We start from the raw sequence: 19142 nt of genomic DNA on the forward strand, positions 1-19142 counted from the left end.
CCACCTCTTAGGCCTAATTTATCATCGATTCATCGATCTCTCCACTCCCCCTTCTTAAGAATCATAGATACGCCACTGATCAAACAGTGTGAGACTCGAATCTCGATGGGTTGAATAATCACTCACATAATGACTCAGACGGACAAAAACTATTGTTGATGCTACATTTCATATTTCAAATTTAATATAATATAAAAATATCCTTAATAAAACCATGAAAATACTTTTACATTATATTGTTATGATACTTTTAAATTCGTATATGAGGCCTTAAAGGTATAATAAAGTCGAAATGCAAAAATCGAAATTGTATGACAGTGGAATGAAATTATATGCATTGACGGTTCTGGATAATTCCACCTCTTTTTTTACAAATGTCTGTTTGGTATTTATTTTTTACAGTATTCATTTTTTTTGGGTATACAATGGATGTCTGACATACAATTTGAATTGAACTGAATTGAATACTAATAGGCCTATAACCAGGGAGGATCAGTTCCTCTCTGTAACTATATAAACCAAATATTTTGATTTTTTTTTATATGTTGGTGTATCACTCCGAATCGCCAATAGGTCTTTAAAAATGGACAATGACGAGGAGTTGAAAATAAAGTTAACGATGTGCTATTATCTTGTGTTCACTATTGTTAATTTTATTCACATCTAAAAGCATTTGTTATTTTTTAACTCGTATTATTTTTATTTTTGTGAAAGATAGCATACTACACTTAAAAATAGATATATCCTAATGTGCTTAGGATCTTGACGTGACTTAAATGTGCTTAGGTATTTGACATCATAATGTCAAATACCTAATGTCAAATACCTAAGCACATGTAATGCTAAACACGCCAGAAACCAAACACATTAGGCTGGGCCTAAACACGTTTAGTTTTTAAACGTGTCACCAAAGACATGACAACATTGCGTGGAGCTTTGCGTTTAAATCCTCCACGCTGTTTTTACAGTGTAACAGTTGCAAATTTAAAAAAAAATCCTAAAAATCTGTAAAACATTAAATTTCATATTTTTAAAGGACGATTAAGTTACAGACTAAAAAATAAAAGAAAAATACTGATATTAGCATAGACGTTGGTATACAGACTACTATAGATAATTAGGTATCTTATTCAATATGCTACTCCACTTCGGTAGAACACCCTCATGTTAAATTACAAATTAAGTTTTCCTACTAGTAAACCTGTACGACAAGATAACTAATTTAAAAAAAATTAATAAATCCAAAATTAGTTTCGTTAATTGCATAGTACAACGCTGTCTTTAGCTCGTGGCACCAAGTAGAATGGAGGCGCGTGCCAACATTCGAAAGGGGATGTTGGCTAGGAAGTTGCTAAATAAAACCACTTCAACCGAAGGAGGCGTGGCTTTATGGTGCCGTCATGCAAAATAATACCGTCTACCTGAAAACATCAGACAAAAAAAAACAAAAAAAAAACGACTACCTGTTGGCTTGTGCAGCGGTTGTGCTGGGACTCTCAAACTTAAGGTCGGGTTTTGGAAACTTAGCCTATGTTATTAATATGTCTCTTTAAACCCAAAGCATAAACAGGTAGCTGGTAGGACCTTGTGGCATAAGCGTAGTTCTCATAGGTCAATGCTATTACCGGGCCTATAGGCTTAAAAAAAAAACATACATTACATTGCTATTAAGAGCACACCCTGCGCATTGCGATGGTACATTGAAACTTCTCAAACACTCTACTATCTTCTGGTTGTTGCTATTTCCAATTTTAACTAAAATGTGTGTAGGGGCATAATTCTAACAGAAATTGTGCATTTTATGTGTTTTGAATGATTTGTGCATACGGATCGTTGCTCAAACAAATTCGGTTGGTTTGGGTATGTGTACTTCCGGTTCATCTGCCTCGAACTCTCTGGCAAAGTTTTCAATAGGTACTTGATCCTTAACTTTAGTTCTGGAGTAGTGCGTAAAATATAAAAAAAAAAAACAGACTGCATTTTATATCAACGATATTAATTGTCTAATTCTTGCAGATTTTGTGGTCATATATCGTATTATTAATATAATGATTATTATTACAATATTTAAATTTCAATTACTGCACTAATGTATTAATAATCACAAAGTTTGCCATTATTTTTTATTATCATTACAAATATTATCGTTATTTTTAATGTTGTCATCGTGATTTATGTTTAGTATTACAATCATATTTATATTTAACTTTTAACGAAAATAATTATTTCTTTAATGTCCGTAGATGTATTTAAATTGATTTGGAAGTTGTTAATTCTTAAAAAAACAGATGTTATGATTTCATTCTACGAAAGATAAATGTTTACCCATCATCCAAGCTTTTACTTCCGGACGGACTACGTTTCTTGTACACGATAATGCCAATAATAAGACATGTTATGATCACAGTAGGAATAACGAGTCCCAGGATAAGTCCTAGTTGTTGGTCTGGAGTTAAGCCATCTGATCAGAAATGAAAGAAATAATTAAGCAGTCGAAGAACACATGATGTATCATACTGTACAGTATACAATCAATAAACATTAAAAAAAAAAATTTTTAAATATCTATCGGCAGTATGACGTATCTATAGGCCTCCACGTGGTTAATTAATTGATCTGCAATTACTTCACACAAAAAAATCAACTATAGGTCTATAGCAAGTCATATTTACCGTAACAACCAGTTGTCTCCCCGCTCCAGTTCTCACCATTACATTTTCTAGTGGAACTGCCTCCCATATTATATCCCTCGTCACAGGTGAATTGAGCAACTATAGCATCATCTTCTTCAACCTCAACTGTTATATAACCATGCTCTGTATTCAGGCTACCACATTCACCAACTGAAAGGAAATTAAATGTAGGATGTATACAGTGGCGGCGCCAGCGGGGTGGCAGGGGGCTTAAGCCCCCCACCGGACAGGTCAAGGCCCCCCCCCGGCCAGACAAAGCTCGTCGAGCCAGGCCATAAAACATATAAAAATAGGCCCACACCAAGCCAACACATGTCTGTCATAGTCTGGGAGTGCCATTTTCGGCCATCTAGATGTTGATATTCTTTTAAAAAAAATCTCATTTGGAGGGGGGAACCCCCTTTCAACCCCTTCTCCCAGCTCGACCCTACGAGCTCAAGTCCCCTCTGTCGGACAACTTAGCCCCGCCCCCAGAAAATATATCCAAGAGACGCCACTGGATGTATAGTGATGTAGCCAATCCTGTGTACAAGTTTATGCCCGACAATCAAGAAAGTTATGATTTCGGTTACACCATTAACCGTCAATCAAACTTAAGAACTGAACAATCATATTAGGGCAGGGAATACGCGCGTGTCTCATAAGCACACGTGTTGCCCCACACTTGTTTTGTTGTGGGACATTAGCAACGCTATCCCAATGGGATTGGCTTAGTGGAAAAGCCTATTGGGAAGTTGTTATTAAGAGAAGAGTTTCCAGGAGCGATTACTGTTTCTATTGTGATTAATAAGCCTACTTTACTCCATATTGTATTTCATTATTACTTTACTTCAACCAGTGGCGTATCTAGGGGGATGAGGGGGGTGGGTGAACGGACACGCCCCTAAAAAATTAATCGCGCCCTCCAGTCGCCACCCAAAATCACAGTTAAGTAGTTAAACATCACCTAAAATCACCTTATTTTCCGAATTAGCGCCCCTCAACTGATCATCAAGCCCCCCCCCCCCACAAACTTCACCTTCACACCCCACCATCAGTACCCCCCCACCATCAGCACCCCCATTTCTTTTAGATACGCCACTGCCTTTCAACATATTCTAACGGCGAGTTATAGGACAACCAATACACCATCTTGGAATCTTACCATAGTAGCATAGCTGTTCACCGGTTCCAGTCCACTCGCCATGTGCCTGACAATTCCTTGTGGTACTTCCCGATAAAATGTAATCCTCATCGCAGTAAAACGTTATGCTAGCTCCTACCAGGTGATTGTTTTGTCCACCGACAAATTTCTTATTACCGTTCAATGGAGCAGGAATGTACGGACATGCTATTACTAAAACGTAATTAAAAAGTAATCATAACGTGATTATAACGTAATTATAACGTCATTAAAATGCTGAAAGTGATTATTTTGTTACTGCACTAAAATCGTCTTCAGCAATACTTCTTGAATTTTATGTGTGTGATAGACCTATACAAATCCTGTATTGGTGCTTAAATTGTAGCGTTTAAAAAAACTGGTATAGTATTTCAAGGGAGTTCACCGCTTTTGATCGCACGACAACGGTAAATCTATATTGTAATTACGTCACATAACGTCTTCGTTGAGTTTTTGTCTGAATTCTTAATTTCTGTCCACACAATCAAATTTTATCTGACAAAAACACGTGACGTGCTTAATATGGTCATGATGGCATCACACTATGACCATATATAGGCACATCATGGCTATATATGGGCATACAACTGTTTTTTGAGGGTTTTTTCAAAGAAAATTGATAACCTGGACAGAACTTTAGACGACGTTTGGCCCGAATTTATGTTTTGCATGAGAAAGCAGAACGGTCACGGATGAGTGAATCCGTTATACGTTCACACTGTCCAAATCAAAAGCTCATTATTTGAACGCAACATGCAGTTAGGCCTTCTGTCACATTGTACCTTCTATTGATTTGTTTCTAGCTAGGAAATATTGATCCACCACTTCCTTTGTCGCTTCCCCAACAGCTAGCAGACCGGTTGTCAGTATGTCATATTCACAATACGTAATGTCACCACATACCTTGGAACAAAATTTGAAGATTCAAGTTTTAAAATGATTTTGATAGCTAAGGTACAGTATATAAATTACGTCACTATTTTAAGGTTAAAGGTCAATATCTGCTTGCAATACATGACTATGAGATAACAAAGTTGCGTCACTATTTTAAGGTTAAATACATAATACAATACAATAATGTTATACAGTATACAGAAGATGGAATTACTCGGCAAAACTGTAAACTTAGATAGAAACTTGACGACTGGATGTGAAAGCATGCTACGATATTGTAAATAAGACACGAATACACAATAAGTTGCTTAACAAAGTGTAATGTAAAAAAACAAATGTCGAAAACTGTTTAATTTTAAGCGAATATACATTTAAGCGAACTTACCTCGTCTATTTGCGAGTAGATGTTGCTGGGTATATTGGTAGAGGGTGGGTTTTCAAAAAGAGGTCGAAATGTTTCATTGCGGTAATAGTCATGGCTTTTCCCGGGTTCATAATTGAACAAGGATTCCTGATCTGAAACTTCCACTAAACACACATATCATTATCTTATTATATATTGTGGACCCATAGTTTTTACAAATTTCTTCAAATGATAAATTAAAATGATAGGCATATTAACTTTGGTAAGACGAACATGAATTAATGTTTTGAATCAGTCAAGGAAAAAAAATATTCATTCATTAATTTTATTCATTTATTTGATCAATATTTAAAATATAAAACAATGGCAGTATAAAACTTATTTTGTAAAACTGTGGAAAAGATACTATAACCAGTTATCCATATTAATTAAGAAAAATTAAATAAAGATATTTAAAATTCAATCTTATTTTAATCATTTATCTTAGGCCTATTTATAAATAAGTTTGAAAGACTGAACATCAGTCATTAAAAGACAATAAATAAATATAAAAAAAAAACCATTGCAACTTCATTGATCAATTTTGATTACTTTTAAGTCTTTTTTGAACACGAATTTTTATGCGTTTGACATAATGCCTATTTCTAACACAGTAATATATATCTGGCTCTACAACTTACATTCATCGTTAAGAAAGGAACTAGTTGTCAACTTACAAAAATTTGCTTGAGCGAAAAGATCTTCGTCAGAAAGTCCTCCAGTTCCGAAAGGATCGTTTTTCGTTGAATAGTCAGCGTCTCCAAAAAATCCAGACACTGTTTCCTAAAAATGATAATGCCTGATTGTAAGTAGAATAGTTAACTACACTGTAACAAATAAATAGATATAACAGTGCTCGAGTAGGAACATGATGTTATAATCGTATCAAGCAATAGTTATAACTAACTGAATAGCGTAATACCAAAATAATGAATAGGCCTGTTAGGAAAAATTTGGTCCGGGCTAAAATCGGTCCCCCGGACAAATTTTAGTGGCTAAAATCGGTCCCCGGACCGATTTTAGCTTGGACCAATTTTGGCGTGACAGGCCTATTTAAAATAGAACTAAAGAATTAAAAAAAAAAACACATGCACCCTAATATCAAACTCAGGCTAGCTCACAAGCGTGATAGAAGAGGTAATAATTGCAGCGGATAGACAAAATAAAAAATAATCAAAGTCAAAACAATTTATAATGTTCCATACATTGTTTAATGTCCAAAAACGAATATATATATTTCAAAATATGATAGGCCTATTGAAGTAAAATTTATTTATATACTATTTTGGTTGTGGTATTAATAGCTGAATATTAGTATAATTTTCCAAATGAAAGACTGCTGACTTAAAGTGTGAAGTACGCAGTGACACACATTTACATTTATGTATCTATATTATTTATTAGAAATATTACAGTACCTCATTGCGTGAAAATTTGACATTTAGTTTCGTCTAAAAATACATGTAGTGTAAGCTAAAGAAAGCAAGTGTTTGTGAATTCGATGTTAATGTTATTTTTTCAACTTAGAATAACAAAATTCAACTTTAAATATTTACACAGCCTTCTGAATGAATTTATTTTTTAGGTATGACGTCATTTTGCTTACCCTAAGTTGTGGTGGCAGTGTTACAGATAAAGACATTAGTTCAGGAATTGCAGAGACTTCTACACTTATTCCAGAGTCGAATATAAATATAACATTTGTAATATTTCCTCCGGTGAAATCCGCACCAAATACCATTGAGACACCTGAAAAACACGATATTGGAACAAGATTTAATAGATTTTTACCTAGGCTTCTTGAGAGTTGCTATCTAACCGTAAAGATTATTTAAAATGCCAGTTGTACGAATTAATATGGGTGAGGATGTCATATCACAGCCATGGGTAAATCACAGGTAATTGTGTGTGGACAGTTTTAAGCTGCATTCACATCGGATTCGAACAGAAATTTGGATTGCCTTTCCGATGCGCTAAAACGCCAGCGTACCTATTCTTGCACACTGATTCGATGTTTCTGATCTCTTCGGCAGGCCTTTTCAGCAGTGTCAACCAAACTATCACACAAGGTGGACATCTTATATGGATGGCGGTATAAATACTTTCATGATGGTATAATGACATAGTACTACGCGCTTGTCCCACAGAACCACGTGTTTTGTGTTACATTAGCAACAACACCAAAGAGGCGGGGCTTATCGGAAGGTCCATTAAAACAATATTCAAATACCTTTAAAGTCAATCCATTTCTGACTTTTAACGTCGACTTCATTCGATTTTCTTAATATCTTCAAGACTCCGATTTTATTTAATTCAACTTGTATGACGTCATCAACGGCTGATCCTTGCATTGCAATAGCTGTGAGTACTGTTGCCTGCTGAGTCTGGCCTGGAATTATCATTCAATATAAACAATGATAATAATGATTATAAATAAATATTATTAATAATAATACACAACTTTTAAATAATAGGCCTATACACAGAACAAAGGCAATTTAATTAACGTGTTACAGGTGCTTTTGCTATGTATGTTCATGTATGTGGAGAAATAAATTAAGCAAACAAAGAAACAAACTGGTTTTAAGAAAACTAATCTATTAAATATCTTTTTATCGATGGGTTACTGAATTATTTCGTTGGAACACTTAACTAAATAATTGTATACTAGGTGTATAACATTATACTATATTAAATGTATAATTTTGTATTAGGCCTTATCCCCTGGCCATTGATGGCTCAAATGCCTGCATGGATACAGTACGTGAAATAACACTAATTTGTAAACACTGTTCGCCTTCCAATTCGAGACCACTCTGGGACCTGAAAATTTGGAGTGGTCTCAGGATTTGGTCCCCTTTGAGGGTTAGCTTAGTATTAAAATATTGGCGATTGTTATTTGGTTCTTCTGGAAAATGGTCTCGAATTAGAGGGGTCTTGGAATTAGAATGGTCTCGATTTGGTGGGTGCACTGTAACCGCACACAATGATTTTAAAGAAATCATAGGCCTACCATTGTAATTCGCAATCTGCTCCATACGCCCTTGAATTTGTAGGCCGTCACTGTCAGTGGAAGTCAGAAGCATGTATTCTCCTTTAAGATTCGCTGTGTAACCAAACCCATCAAATGTGTAGACATGAGGATCTCCGAAAATTGACGCTGAAGGAAAAGAAAAAGAATTCTAGTAACTGTTAAACCAGTTGAGTGTCTGGGAGTATTAACATGGAGAAAGGGGGTAGGGGCATGATGCTAAAGTCAAAAGGAAATTCCTTACAGAATGTAAGGTAATCTTTGACCTCATGAGATTTTGTTATACTTAGCAATTTTCTATAACTTAAACCGGTTCATTTATATTGGTTAATTTAAACCAGTTTATTTAATAAATAATAATAATAATAATAATAATAATAATAATAATAATAATAATAATAATAATAATAATAATAATAATAATAATAATAATAATAATAATAATAATAATAATAATAATTTTGGATTTAAATAGCGCCTCACGTTGACACAAACTCGAGGCTGTCTCTTATACACATAAAAAAACCAAAAAAAAAAAAAAAAACCAAAACAAATGCAAATGAACCAAAAAATTATTATCAAGTATTTTGGTTTTAGTTTTTTTTTAATTGGTTTACTTAAAACCGTTCTTTTAATTGGCTTACTTAAAACCGTTCTTTTAATCGGTTTATTAGCAATTTTCTATAACTATATATACCTGTTAACTTAAACTGGTTCATTTAAATTGGCTAATTTAAACCAGTTTATTAAACCCGTTTTGTTTTGTTTTTTAAATCGGTTTATTTACTCTGGTTTATTTAAACAGGTTTAGGCCTATTCAAACCTGTTTTATATAACGGTTTATTTTACCAGTTTATATGGTTTAAACCTTTGTATTTAATCAGATTTTGCCGTTTTTTTTAAGAGAGAAAATTATTTTCACCATGGGTTGGCGGTAAATATTTGCGGCAATCTGCTGTAGGGCGGCGTTCCATATACATCCAGCAATCGTCAGAATTGTCAGTCCAAATACAACAAAAGTAAAATGTAATGACGTCATCCACCCAATGTGATGCAGCCGGTACCTGTGTAAAATATCATAATTATTGAATTCAAATATTTTAACACAATTGTTTTTACAAAAGTACACATAATTTAAAAAAATACAGGAATTTGGTGTATACCGCGCCTTTTGCCAAGGGATACAAGGCGTAATAAAAGAAATGAATAGCATTTGGCGATTTGGCGGTTACAACATCAAAAAGAGAAAACATTTAATATTTATCATGGAAGAATTTCATCCTGTTCTGTGTATATAACTATAAATGGTTTTTCATTTTATTAGACCCAAAGAGATAATAATAAATGCAATTATTTCAGTGACGTTTATGGTTCGATCTCTTTGGTTCTAATAAAATGAAAAATCATAAACATTTATAGTTTTTTAATGTATAAATGACTTACCTTTCCTCGCGTGCCATATGGCTCGACACCCCAGGGATGAGATCGATCTGCTGTACTCCCGTTCATTGTATCCCCAGCATACATAAGGTCCCCTTCTTCGCTGTAACAGCACTGCACCCCAGCGTTGTCAGACCTGTGTCATATAATTCCGAAAAATTAGTCCTTAGTAAAATTTATTCCTCTAACCAGCGGGAGATTCAGGAATTAGAAAAAGGGGAGGCTCTGCGGAAGGCTCTTATAGATGGAGGGTACAGACGACCTCAGCCACACCGTGGTTGGAGCTGAGGTCTAAAGTTGTATATGCATCTCTAGATTAACGGTAATGGAACTTACAGACTTAAATTTTAATGTAATATTTTTTCTTCATATTAAGCAAAACATTAGAGAGTGGGGGGGGGGGGGTTGAATTCGAATTGTCTACCAATAAGAGACCATGCAATCGTACTGCCATATAAAAGAAGTCTTACGTGGGGAAAATACTGCGCACACAGTGTACGGCCCCCTGATGGTACGTGCAGACGCTCCCCTCAAATATGCTGCACCCTGTGTCAGGCTGAAAGCTAGCATCGTCAGCCAACGCTTGGTCCAGTGTGCATGGACAGCTGGGTAAGTTTTCGATGTAGTCTGGTGTTGTCTGGTCGGCCAGGTACCAGTCTAAGCACGCACTTTGCGACCAGTTTAACGATGCTTCTTGGTATGCTTCTTCCAACAGATATCCGAATGCGTGTATTTTACTATAGAGTATAGGATCCGATCTGTGGAATCAGAAACAGCAGGGCTATCATTCACTGATATAAGTGCTTTTCCGCCTAGACTAAAGCAGTGGCGTAGGCCTACCTAGGGATGCACGCCCCCTAATAGGAACTCCCCTCCAGTCTCCCCTCTCCCCATGGAAAATATCATCTTATTTGTGAGCTAGCACCTACTCACTTACTCATCTCCCTACCCACCCCAACACATCACCTTTACCCCAATTTTAGATACAAAACGAACCTTTTAAAAATTAACACATTAATACGACACAAATGATATATTGGAAATTGTTAGACTTACGAGGAGCCTTTGACTCGAATAACGCCGAACGCATTGTGTTTGGAGACGTTGGCCATTGCTGATGGGGTAAATGAGAGCGAGCCATCGTTGCTTTCCTTCCTGGCGATTGTATATACAGTCTCCCATTCAGGGACGTCTCCGTCTTCCCTAAAGACAACATTAAAATATATATAACTGGAAGTACTGTGTAAAACGAAATATTAGAGAAAGAAATATAGACTTTGAATTCCCATGCATCACAGGGTATACATTGTATTGTATTATATAGTATATTATATTATATATCATAATTATTATATATTATATTATATTAGGCCTATATTTAATTGTACTGTGTATCATCACACAATAATTCAAGCGGTGAAATCGTTTAATATAGGCTGCTGTTCCAATATTCAACGAGTTCACCGCTTGAATTCATTGCATGCTGCAGCGCGCTGTTCCAATTAACTTTCCACTAAACCCCGCCCCTTGATATTGTTGCTAATGTCCCATAAACATGTAAAAGCATACGCGCACGCGCGCGTTTGTGGGACGACGCGTGTGTTATTAGGACATGCGCGTATTCCTGGCTCTGTTTTAATTGGTCAGTTTTTAAGTGTGATTTAAATTATATTTAGGAAATCAAAAGAATGCAGAAAAGACAAGTTCTACGGTGGGGCTTATGTTTAGCAAGGGAAGGAAACAGGTTTTACCAACATAGTGCTTCATTGAATTCATTTTTCTCATAAAATAATGTTCTAAGTTACCGGTAAGCGAGTACTTCAGCTGAAACATCTGAAGCAGCAATATCATCAGCATCCCACTCTATTGCTAGTTCTTTTCCAGAATTTCTCCAATTGTTGCTCTGAGAATCGACCTGAGTAACACCATACCCATTCAAAGCAGCAAATCGCTCGGATTCAACTTAAACATGCACAGAAAACCAACCTTTTAATTCGTTTTTGATTCAAAATGCTTTAAAGGAGAAGTATACCAATTTTATATAATTTGAGAATTGATTTAGCATACTCAATACATCCAACTTTTTAAAAGTACGAATCTCGTACACGTTCGTTACGTAGACGGCGCTCCAAACTAAATTTGTTATGACGCAGCAGGTCATCGCTCTATCATAAGCTTAGCGACAGGTCATTGTAATGCATAGAATTAGGACGATTTTAGACGATTACTTCTTGCCTACCTGGGCCATTTTATATATATTTTTTTATAAAATTACAATGATAGTAATAATACAAAGAATTTGTCTTAGAACCAGACCATTCATATGCTAAATCACTTCTCAAATTATATAACATTGCGAAACTTCTTCTTTAATATAAAACACTAATTAAACGTAACTGACAATTTGTTACGCTTACTAATTGGTCAAATTTATAAAATGGATTGTTTTATTACAATACGTTTTATGTTTATTGTATTTTTAGATAGATACAAATGATTAAGTAAATTGTAGTTACCAATGGCAACGTTAGCTTCGAAAGTCACCCCGGTTAAAGTTACACTGACCGTCACGTCCCCAGTCACGAAAAATGGTTCTTGTGGAATACAATAGGCGCGTAATTGGCTCTCGTAAGTCACGTTGGCAACTTGCAGGGTTACGTCATCACGAACAAATTTACATGTCATGTCGTCATCAGTCCAGCATTGGCCAACAAGGTAGAGTTTGTCACCGCCAATCATACTTATATATGGAGGATATACTGATGATGCTGGAAATATAGAACAACAGCATCATTATTGCTGTCTCTTATACACATCTAGATGTGTATAAGAGACAGTTGTTAGACTTACGAGGAGCCTACCTATAAGCTGTTACGTACCGTACCATAAAAATAAAATTGACTCCACTATGTGTGGACCCTTTGTGGTCGAGACGGTATGACGCTTGGCGCGCAAGCGAAAGACTGCGGGTTCGATTCCTATCAGAAATTAACTTTTGTTGATAACTATGTTTGATATGATTTATAACATGATGTTCCTCTGTTCCTATATATTTGTGCACTATATTATTATCTATTTCATTTATATCATATATATATATATATATATATATATATATATATTATATAGTTATATTTTCATTTAAGACCGTATAACATTACGTTTTATGTACAGCATTTAATGGCAATAATTTTAGGCCAACTTACTTGGCAGTGAGCATCCGGCTTTTTGTACTTCAGGCGCCACAGAATAAGCGAATCTTCCAGCTTCGTCACAGTTTGTTTTGGCGGAGAGCGTTCTTTGTGTACTACTAGGTTTACGGGAATAGTCGGTTACAGTGTAATGTCTTAAGCCATCCCCTGCGTTAAATCCAATCTGCCAGACGTGATGTAATTAAAATGAGATTTATTAAATTAAAAAAACCTCCGCAATATTCTTAAACATGGTCATTGCTTCGGTTCTATATATAACAACAATGGCTGATTAAATTGGAAGTCCACCAAACCACGTTATTGCGCGACGTACGTACATCAATTTCGGTATCACGAACCAATAAAATAAAATTGAATGTGGGATTTTTACATTTTCAACTAGTATAGAAAGGAGTATGTGATCTAACAAAAAAATTTATACTAATTATTATTATTATTTATTATTCGTATATATATATTATATATATGTATATATATAATTCTAACAATGTAATCTCTTCTTAAAATATAAAATTGGAGAAAGAGAGAGAGAGAGAGGGGTGGGGGGTGGGGAGAGAGAGAGACAAGAATCCCGATGAATTTATATTAAAATAATTATATGTGACGTAAAAATGCACTTTATGAATATTGGATAATATGCAGCCTATTGATGGCAGCAAAATGTACAGTAACTGTACAATGTTTACCAATGCAGTCGTTCCTCCTAGACCTGTATTCGAATTCCCTCCACTGTCAGTCCCTGTTGTCCATGTAATGGTATCGTAAATAAACAACACATACGATCTGAAACCATCAGTTGTAAGAACTGTCTGAAAGGTGTTTGTCTGTCATGGAAAATAAAACACACCTTTACATAAAATTAACAACATTAAAACATTTAATAATAATAATAATGATAATAATAATGATAATAATAATAATAATAATAGTAATAATAATAATAATAATAAAAAATAATAAGCAAAAAGTAGCCAATATAAATATGGAAAAATATGGCCTATGTATATACAGTAAATAAATACAGTTAAAACAGACATGTGATAAACATATTTAGACATTTGAGTAATATCCTACTGCAAAAGGTATGAAATAGTTGAGAAATCTGGAGGTACGGTGTAATCCCTTTCCTGAGTATAGCCATTTAAATTCATTAAAATGTGGGTGGTTTCTATCTTCTAATATTGCAATGGTTTTTTAAATAAATTCTTTGGCAGCATAGGTCTTCAAGAGAAACCTAATAATAATAATAATAATAATAATAATAATAATAATAATAATAATAATAATGTTAGTATAAAGCGCTTAACACAAAACAAAATGCTTCTAAACGCTTTACACAAAATGAACACAATAAATGGAATGAAACCATAAAATATCCTAACAGTAACCAAATACAATAAAATAAAGGATACCAACTAAACGCGGAGGAACCATTTCCACCGCTCCATTTTCCAGCACTTTGAAACTCCCATAATTGAGAGCTCGCCGGAATAAAACTCACAGGAGCTCGAGTGAAAATGGCGTCTGACTATTTTAGTAGGACTATTAAGTTCATCTGTACTCTTTTTACATAGTTACTAATAAGTATTGTATTAAACTGTATTTATATTATCATCGGGTTTTCAGATTTAATACAATTATAAATTCTTGTACACTTAATAACAATATGCAACCCCTTATGCCCGTGTGCTAAGGGATTGTGTTCCAGTGGTTACCAGAATTTGATTTATGAAAAATATGTTATATAATGGTTTGTAAATGTGATTTCCAGTGGGTGTTTGTAAAAGTAAAATGCAGTAACCCTCTTTGTTCATACTTTAAGTATTGTGGATTTTATGATTGAAGCGACCAAGATACATTATTGTGTTTTATGTCATAATAATCGTCCCCCAAAGTTTATTTTAGGCTTAAATAAAATCAAGATCACTTACAGGAATAGTGTCAGGGTTATTTGGATTGTATCCATTAAAAGTTACCCCTACCCAAGTGACAACGAAAGCCCAATTGGCCGTGAAGTCACTCGCAAGCACGAAATATTGTCTGATGTCGTCCGAGACTCTCTGCAGAGTGGTCTGTGTCCGGTCTTCTCGGTAATAAACTGAACCGATTGAGGTGGCGTCTACATTTGCCCAAAATGGCGCGATAATAATTCTCTCGTCGGGATCCTCGTCGTTGTCATTTCCATCCTAAATATTTAGATAAAATAGTTAAAAACAAGAACTCGAGGTACATGAATGGTAAAGTAACGACGGATCGATGGAACACTAATCGAAAATGATGACGCCTCCACACTACACTGGGCGATGGGTTAAAAGTCTAGTCCTTATCCCGAGAAGATTTGGTTCCACGCCACCATCCCCACCACCCCATTCACAAACCATGAGATTTCTCGTACTATGACCAATGTACGTCGGCTCACGAGTTTACGGCACCTCAGCATAATTTGTCTCTGACATCGACATATATCACATTATATCCAGTGTCGGATTAAAATGGAGGCCCCACCCTAAAGTTGACATTTTTTTATGATATTAAAAATAAATTATATTCAAATTTCAAATGAGTACCATTTTCGGCCATCTAGAGGTACCATAATCATAAATGTTCTTACCTCATTTAAAATACAATGACAAACATGGTTAAAAAACAAGCATATCCTACAATGGAATTGGCGGGACCCAAAAAATGGCCCTGGTATCAGCCACACGGAAGTTGGGGAAGGGGATTGGAGGAAAGAAGAAGGGAGGAGTGAATGGGGAAAATAGGAGGGAGAATTTAGACATAGTCTATCATAAATAACAATGCGACTTCTAGATTTCAGATGCAGAGGGGTGCAGATGGTGCGATCGCACCCCCCCCCCCCCTAAATTGTATTAAGAAAAATAATTGTTGTATTATATTATTGATATGGATTAATGGTAACATTTTTAAGGTATGAGAATGCAATTTTCGAGTACCTGAGGTTCATATTTTCGTGCCTCAGCCACAGCCATGGTGGGGCCGGGCTGGTCTGGACTCTCACGTACCCGCTACCGCCAAATCCTGCATCCGCCCCAGATGTTATCATTTTGACAAATTACAAATAAAAAAGCTAATCTAAGTTCTTACATTTGCAGGACCTTGTGGAAAAACTAATGGAATATAAGAATATTCACCAACTTCATGCTCGAACGAAATGAGTCCATTTTCATTGACCTGCAATGTAAATTAAATTTAGTGAAATCCGTTCCATTAAAATACAAGATATTGACTTATACCACGGTACTAATACCATGGTTAAATCGTTGGCATTAAATATAGTTTTAGTTGATGTTGCAGTATTGTAACGCAAGGGAAAATGTGGAAAATAAATAAATAAATCAATCAATCAATCAATCAAAACGTTTGTGTCTACTTTTAATCGCTGTCCTTTAAGTGTTTATGTTACTTTTCAACCAAATGTTGATGCAGTATAGGTCAGGCCAAAATGAAGGCTTAGAATAACTCTAAGTATAGAATTAGACTTCGAATGTTCATGAGTATATTGAAATGAATAAGTGTGAGCTCTTAAAAACACATTCGTCTTACAATATTGCGTGAAATTAATTTCTACAGTACATCAAATATCAACCGGATCTAATATAATACAATGACAACAAAGCAAACGGTTATTGTTTGATATTATTGGTTGTTAATTTTTTTAAATTTTTTTTTTTTAGTTTCACATTAAGAGACAAGAGCATTGTTGATATTCTTGATAAACTGACATAAATGATCCAATAGATGTCTTGAAAAAAGGGAAATCCCTCATTTAATAAAATTGCAGGCGACACTGCATCAGTTGTTGTCGGTAGAGTTTGATCTAGCGAAGTACCATACTCGTACAGATCTGAAAATAAAAGAGATATACTTGTTGCGATATAACTCATATATTATAGGCCTAATTTTTATTTCTGGGCGAAATAAAACTTGCTGATACATAGGTTACTGCAAGATGCAACGCTTACTTTTAAACTATATGGGTTACTAGCCTTAGTTTATATTCAGCACCATCGTTTTCAATATCTGGAGGAGAACCAGTGTGTACATAGGGCATAGTTAGCCGAGGTGTAAATAATTATTATTCGCATGCATTGTAAACGTTATGTTTACGTTATTAAATGACGTCATTACAAACAAAGGTAGGAGACTGTATAGCCTGTTACTCACTGGTAAATTAAAGGTCACAAATATGGTTTTTAATTATGTCTTCATCTTGTTTTTATGTGTAGTAAATTGATTTTGATAAAACCAAGAATAATAAGTATACGTACTGACAGCTAAGTTTTTTTTTAGTGTAGTTCATAATTGATCACGATTGGCTTTGTGGGAGGATATTTATTTCTCATTGTTATCTTCCAGAAATTAAGGATAGATATAAGCCTCTCAATACCGTCACTATTGAATATTTTTTGATAACATTTAGATAACCCTCGACATTAGGCCAGTAGGCCTACTAGAAAGATTATACCGATCATTTCCGCACATAAATTGGCGCCTTTTTAAATAGTCTGGTAAACGTGTTTAAATAACTGAAACACGGACAGATGCATTTCGACGAAGAAATTAAGTGTAAGTAGAGTTGAAACTAACTCGACAGCATCTTTGATAAACGAGTGACGGTACTTGTCTACAATATTTAAAATTGACATTTCTATGCCGCATCGATTGAACACACTTCCAGCTAGATATAGATATGCAGTAAGTATTTTATGGCATTATTATAATAACAACAAATTTTATTAATATTGATAATAATAAAAATGATAAACATTATAGCTCCATAAAGAACACAAATATTGCATCTTCACAGGAATATAATATGGTTGTTATCGTCCTGTAACAATATAATGATTATATAATACTTCTTTTAAATATATATATTTTTTTACATCATGTAAGATTAATAATGATATAGGCCTACCGTTGCAAATCAATATTTTGGGGTGATATCTGAAGCAACAATAAAATTCGTTCATTCGTTTGTTGTTAATGATTTTATCAACATTTTGATGAAGAGACTTATCGAATCATGGTCGAACGAATTGCTTGCATTGAGTTACTCTCTTGCGACAGAAAATTATAATACTTTTTCTTCTTTTGGAACGCTTTGAGCATAATTTGGAAGTGTTGTTAAATTAAATAAAGTAAAATCATTGCCTCTTCTCGCATTTAATGCATTTAAATAGCGTGTTGCATCTTGTTGTCACATTGACTCATGCAAGCACAATGTTGGGCCAGCGTTACTGTTTACCCCTATCGATCAGTTGTTTGGCCGTCATATAGACCAATTGTCCTGCTATGACGGTACAGCAGAGTTTGCAACACCCTGCCCCAACACATTCCGTTTTACAATATCAAGTGTAACAAACTTCAACATTTTCAACACCCTGTGCCGCGCCAGCAGATAGGTTGGTTGGTTGCAAATAATAATTTTACCGGTATCATAAGTACATAGTAGGCGTAGGCCCACGGGGTCACACTATAATTAAACTCGTTTTCTTACCTCCAAAAGTTAATGAGAAACAAGAAGCAACTACAAGAAATGAAATAAACATCTTATTGGCTCTCACAGCAGCAGGTCTGCATGCATTAAAAATCCTTAAAAATAAGTAACAATTCCCCTGCTATTCGCCCGGCTTTACTGAATGCGGGATGTTTCGAAAGCGTTAATTGTATTACTTGATGAATCCAAAGGTCGGGCGTCCACAAACACGGCCTGTTGTCGATCAAATCGATAACATCTTCCGATCCGCCGTGTAAACAATATTATATTATTATTTTATTTTAAAACACCTTTACTCGTTAAATCAGTTAAGTGTGTGTATTTTAATACTGTTGTGGGTCGTTAAGTTTGAGATCGTGTATTTCTTTGTTATTAAAACAATCGGATTCGATTGATAATTATTCACAAATGAAATCCACCTGTCTCTTATACACATCTAGATGTGTATAAGAGACAGGGAGAAACCCCTACAAATATGACAATTTAGGGGTTTCAAAGGTTTATTTAATCAGTTTTGGGGTTTACAAATATGTTAAAAATACATATACATTTTTCTTCCCGTCAGTGGATGGGTGGGGGAGCTCGGGGGCCTGGTACCCACAGCCTACCACCCCTGCTGGCGCCATCCCTGCACCAGGCTTACGCCACTGCCTGCAAAAATAATATCCTCTATATCCCCTGAACATGAATCCCTTCCCATTTCTTCCTTATGGCCTCTCTCCTTCCCTTACCTCCTGATTACCTGACGATCTCTGTCACTATATCCCAAATTCGTCAAACTCC

The 19142-nt window shown here is 35.1% G+C and overlaps 1 protein-coding gene across 1 annotated transcript; it reads right to left on the bottom strand.

Annotated features, from left to right (window-relative positions):
• Positions 1 to 375: 375 nt before the first annotated feature.
• On the bottom strand, positions 376 to 18543 carry LOC117118650 (sushi domain-containing protein 2-like). Its single transcript, XM_033263316.1, has 22 exons — positions 18360 to 18543; positions 16582 to 16703; positions 15944 to 16030; positions 14767 to 15021; positions 13522 to 13659; positions 12830 to 12998; positions 12140 to 12391; positions 11429 to 11585; positions 10680 to 10826; positions 10094 to 10381; positions 9627 to 9759; positions 9106 to 9247; positions 8166 to 8312; positions 7383 to 7541; positions 6759 to 6901; positions 5830 to 5935; positions 5135 to 5277; positions 4638 to 4758; positions 3838 to 4029; positions 2673 to 2843; positions 2326 to 2461; positions 376 to 1937 (listed from the first exon to the last, which is right to left on the bottom strand). Exons 1-22 carry the CDS (start codon positions 18409 to 18411, stop codon positions 1838 to 1840), a joined length of 3360 nt encoding a protein of 1119 aa, XP_033119207.1. The 5' UTR covers positions 18412 to 18543; the 3' UTR covers positions 376 to 1837.
• Positions 18544 to 19142: the final 599 nt, after the last annotated feature.

Source organism: Anneissia japonica, unplaced genomic scaffold (genome assembly GCF_011630105.1).
Source record: "Anneissia japonica isolate Jap-2015-1 unplaced genomic scaffold, ASM1163010v1 scaffold7370_len818893_cov191, whole genome shotgun sequence".
NCBI classification, from domain to species: domain Eukaryota; kingdom Metazoa; phylum Echinodermata; class Crinoidea; order Comatulida; family Comatulidae; genus Anneissia; species Anneissia japonica.

Excerpts from the sequence above, each read along its gene's own strand:
- LOC117118650 (XM_033263316.1), bottom strand. The coding sequence starts at position 18,411 with ATGTTTATTTCATTTCTTGTAGTTGCTTCTTGTTTCTCATTAACTTTT. Across the intron at positions 9,760-10,093 it reads GTGCGCAGTATTTTCCCCAC|GTCTGACAACGCTGGGGTGC; the intron begins GTAAGACTTCTT and ends TATATGACACAG. Across the intron at positions 4,030-4,637 it reads TAGAAACAAATCAATAGAAG|TAATAGCATGTCCGTACATT; the intron begins GTACAATGTGAC and ends ATTACGTTTTAG.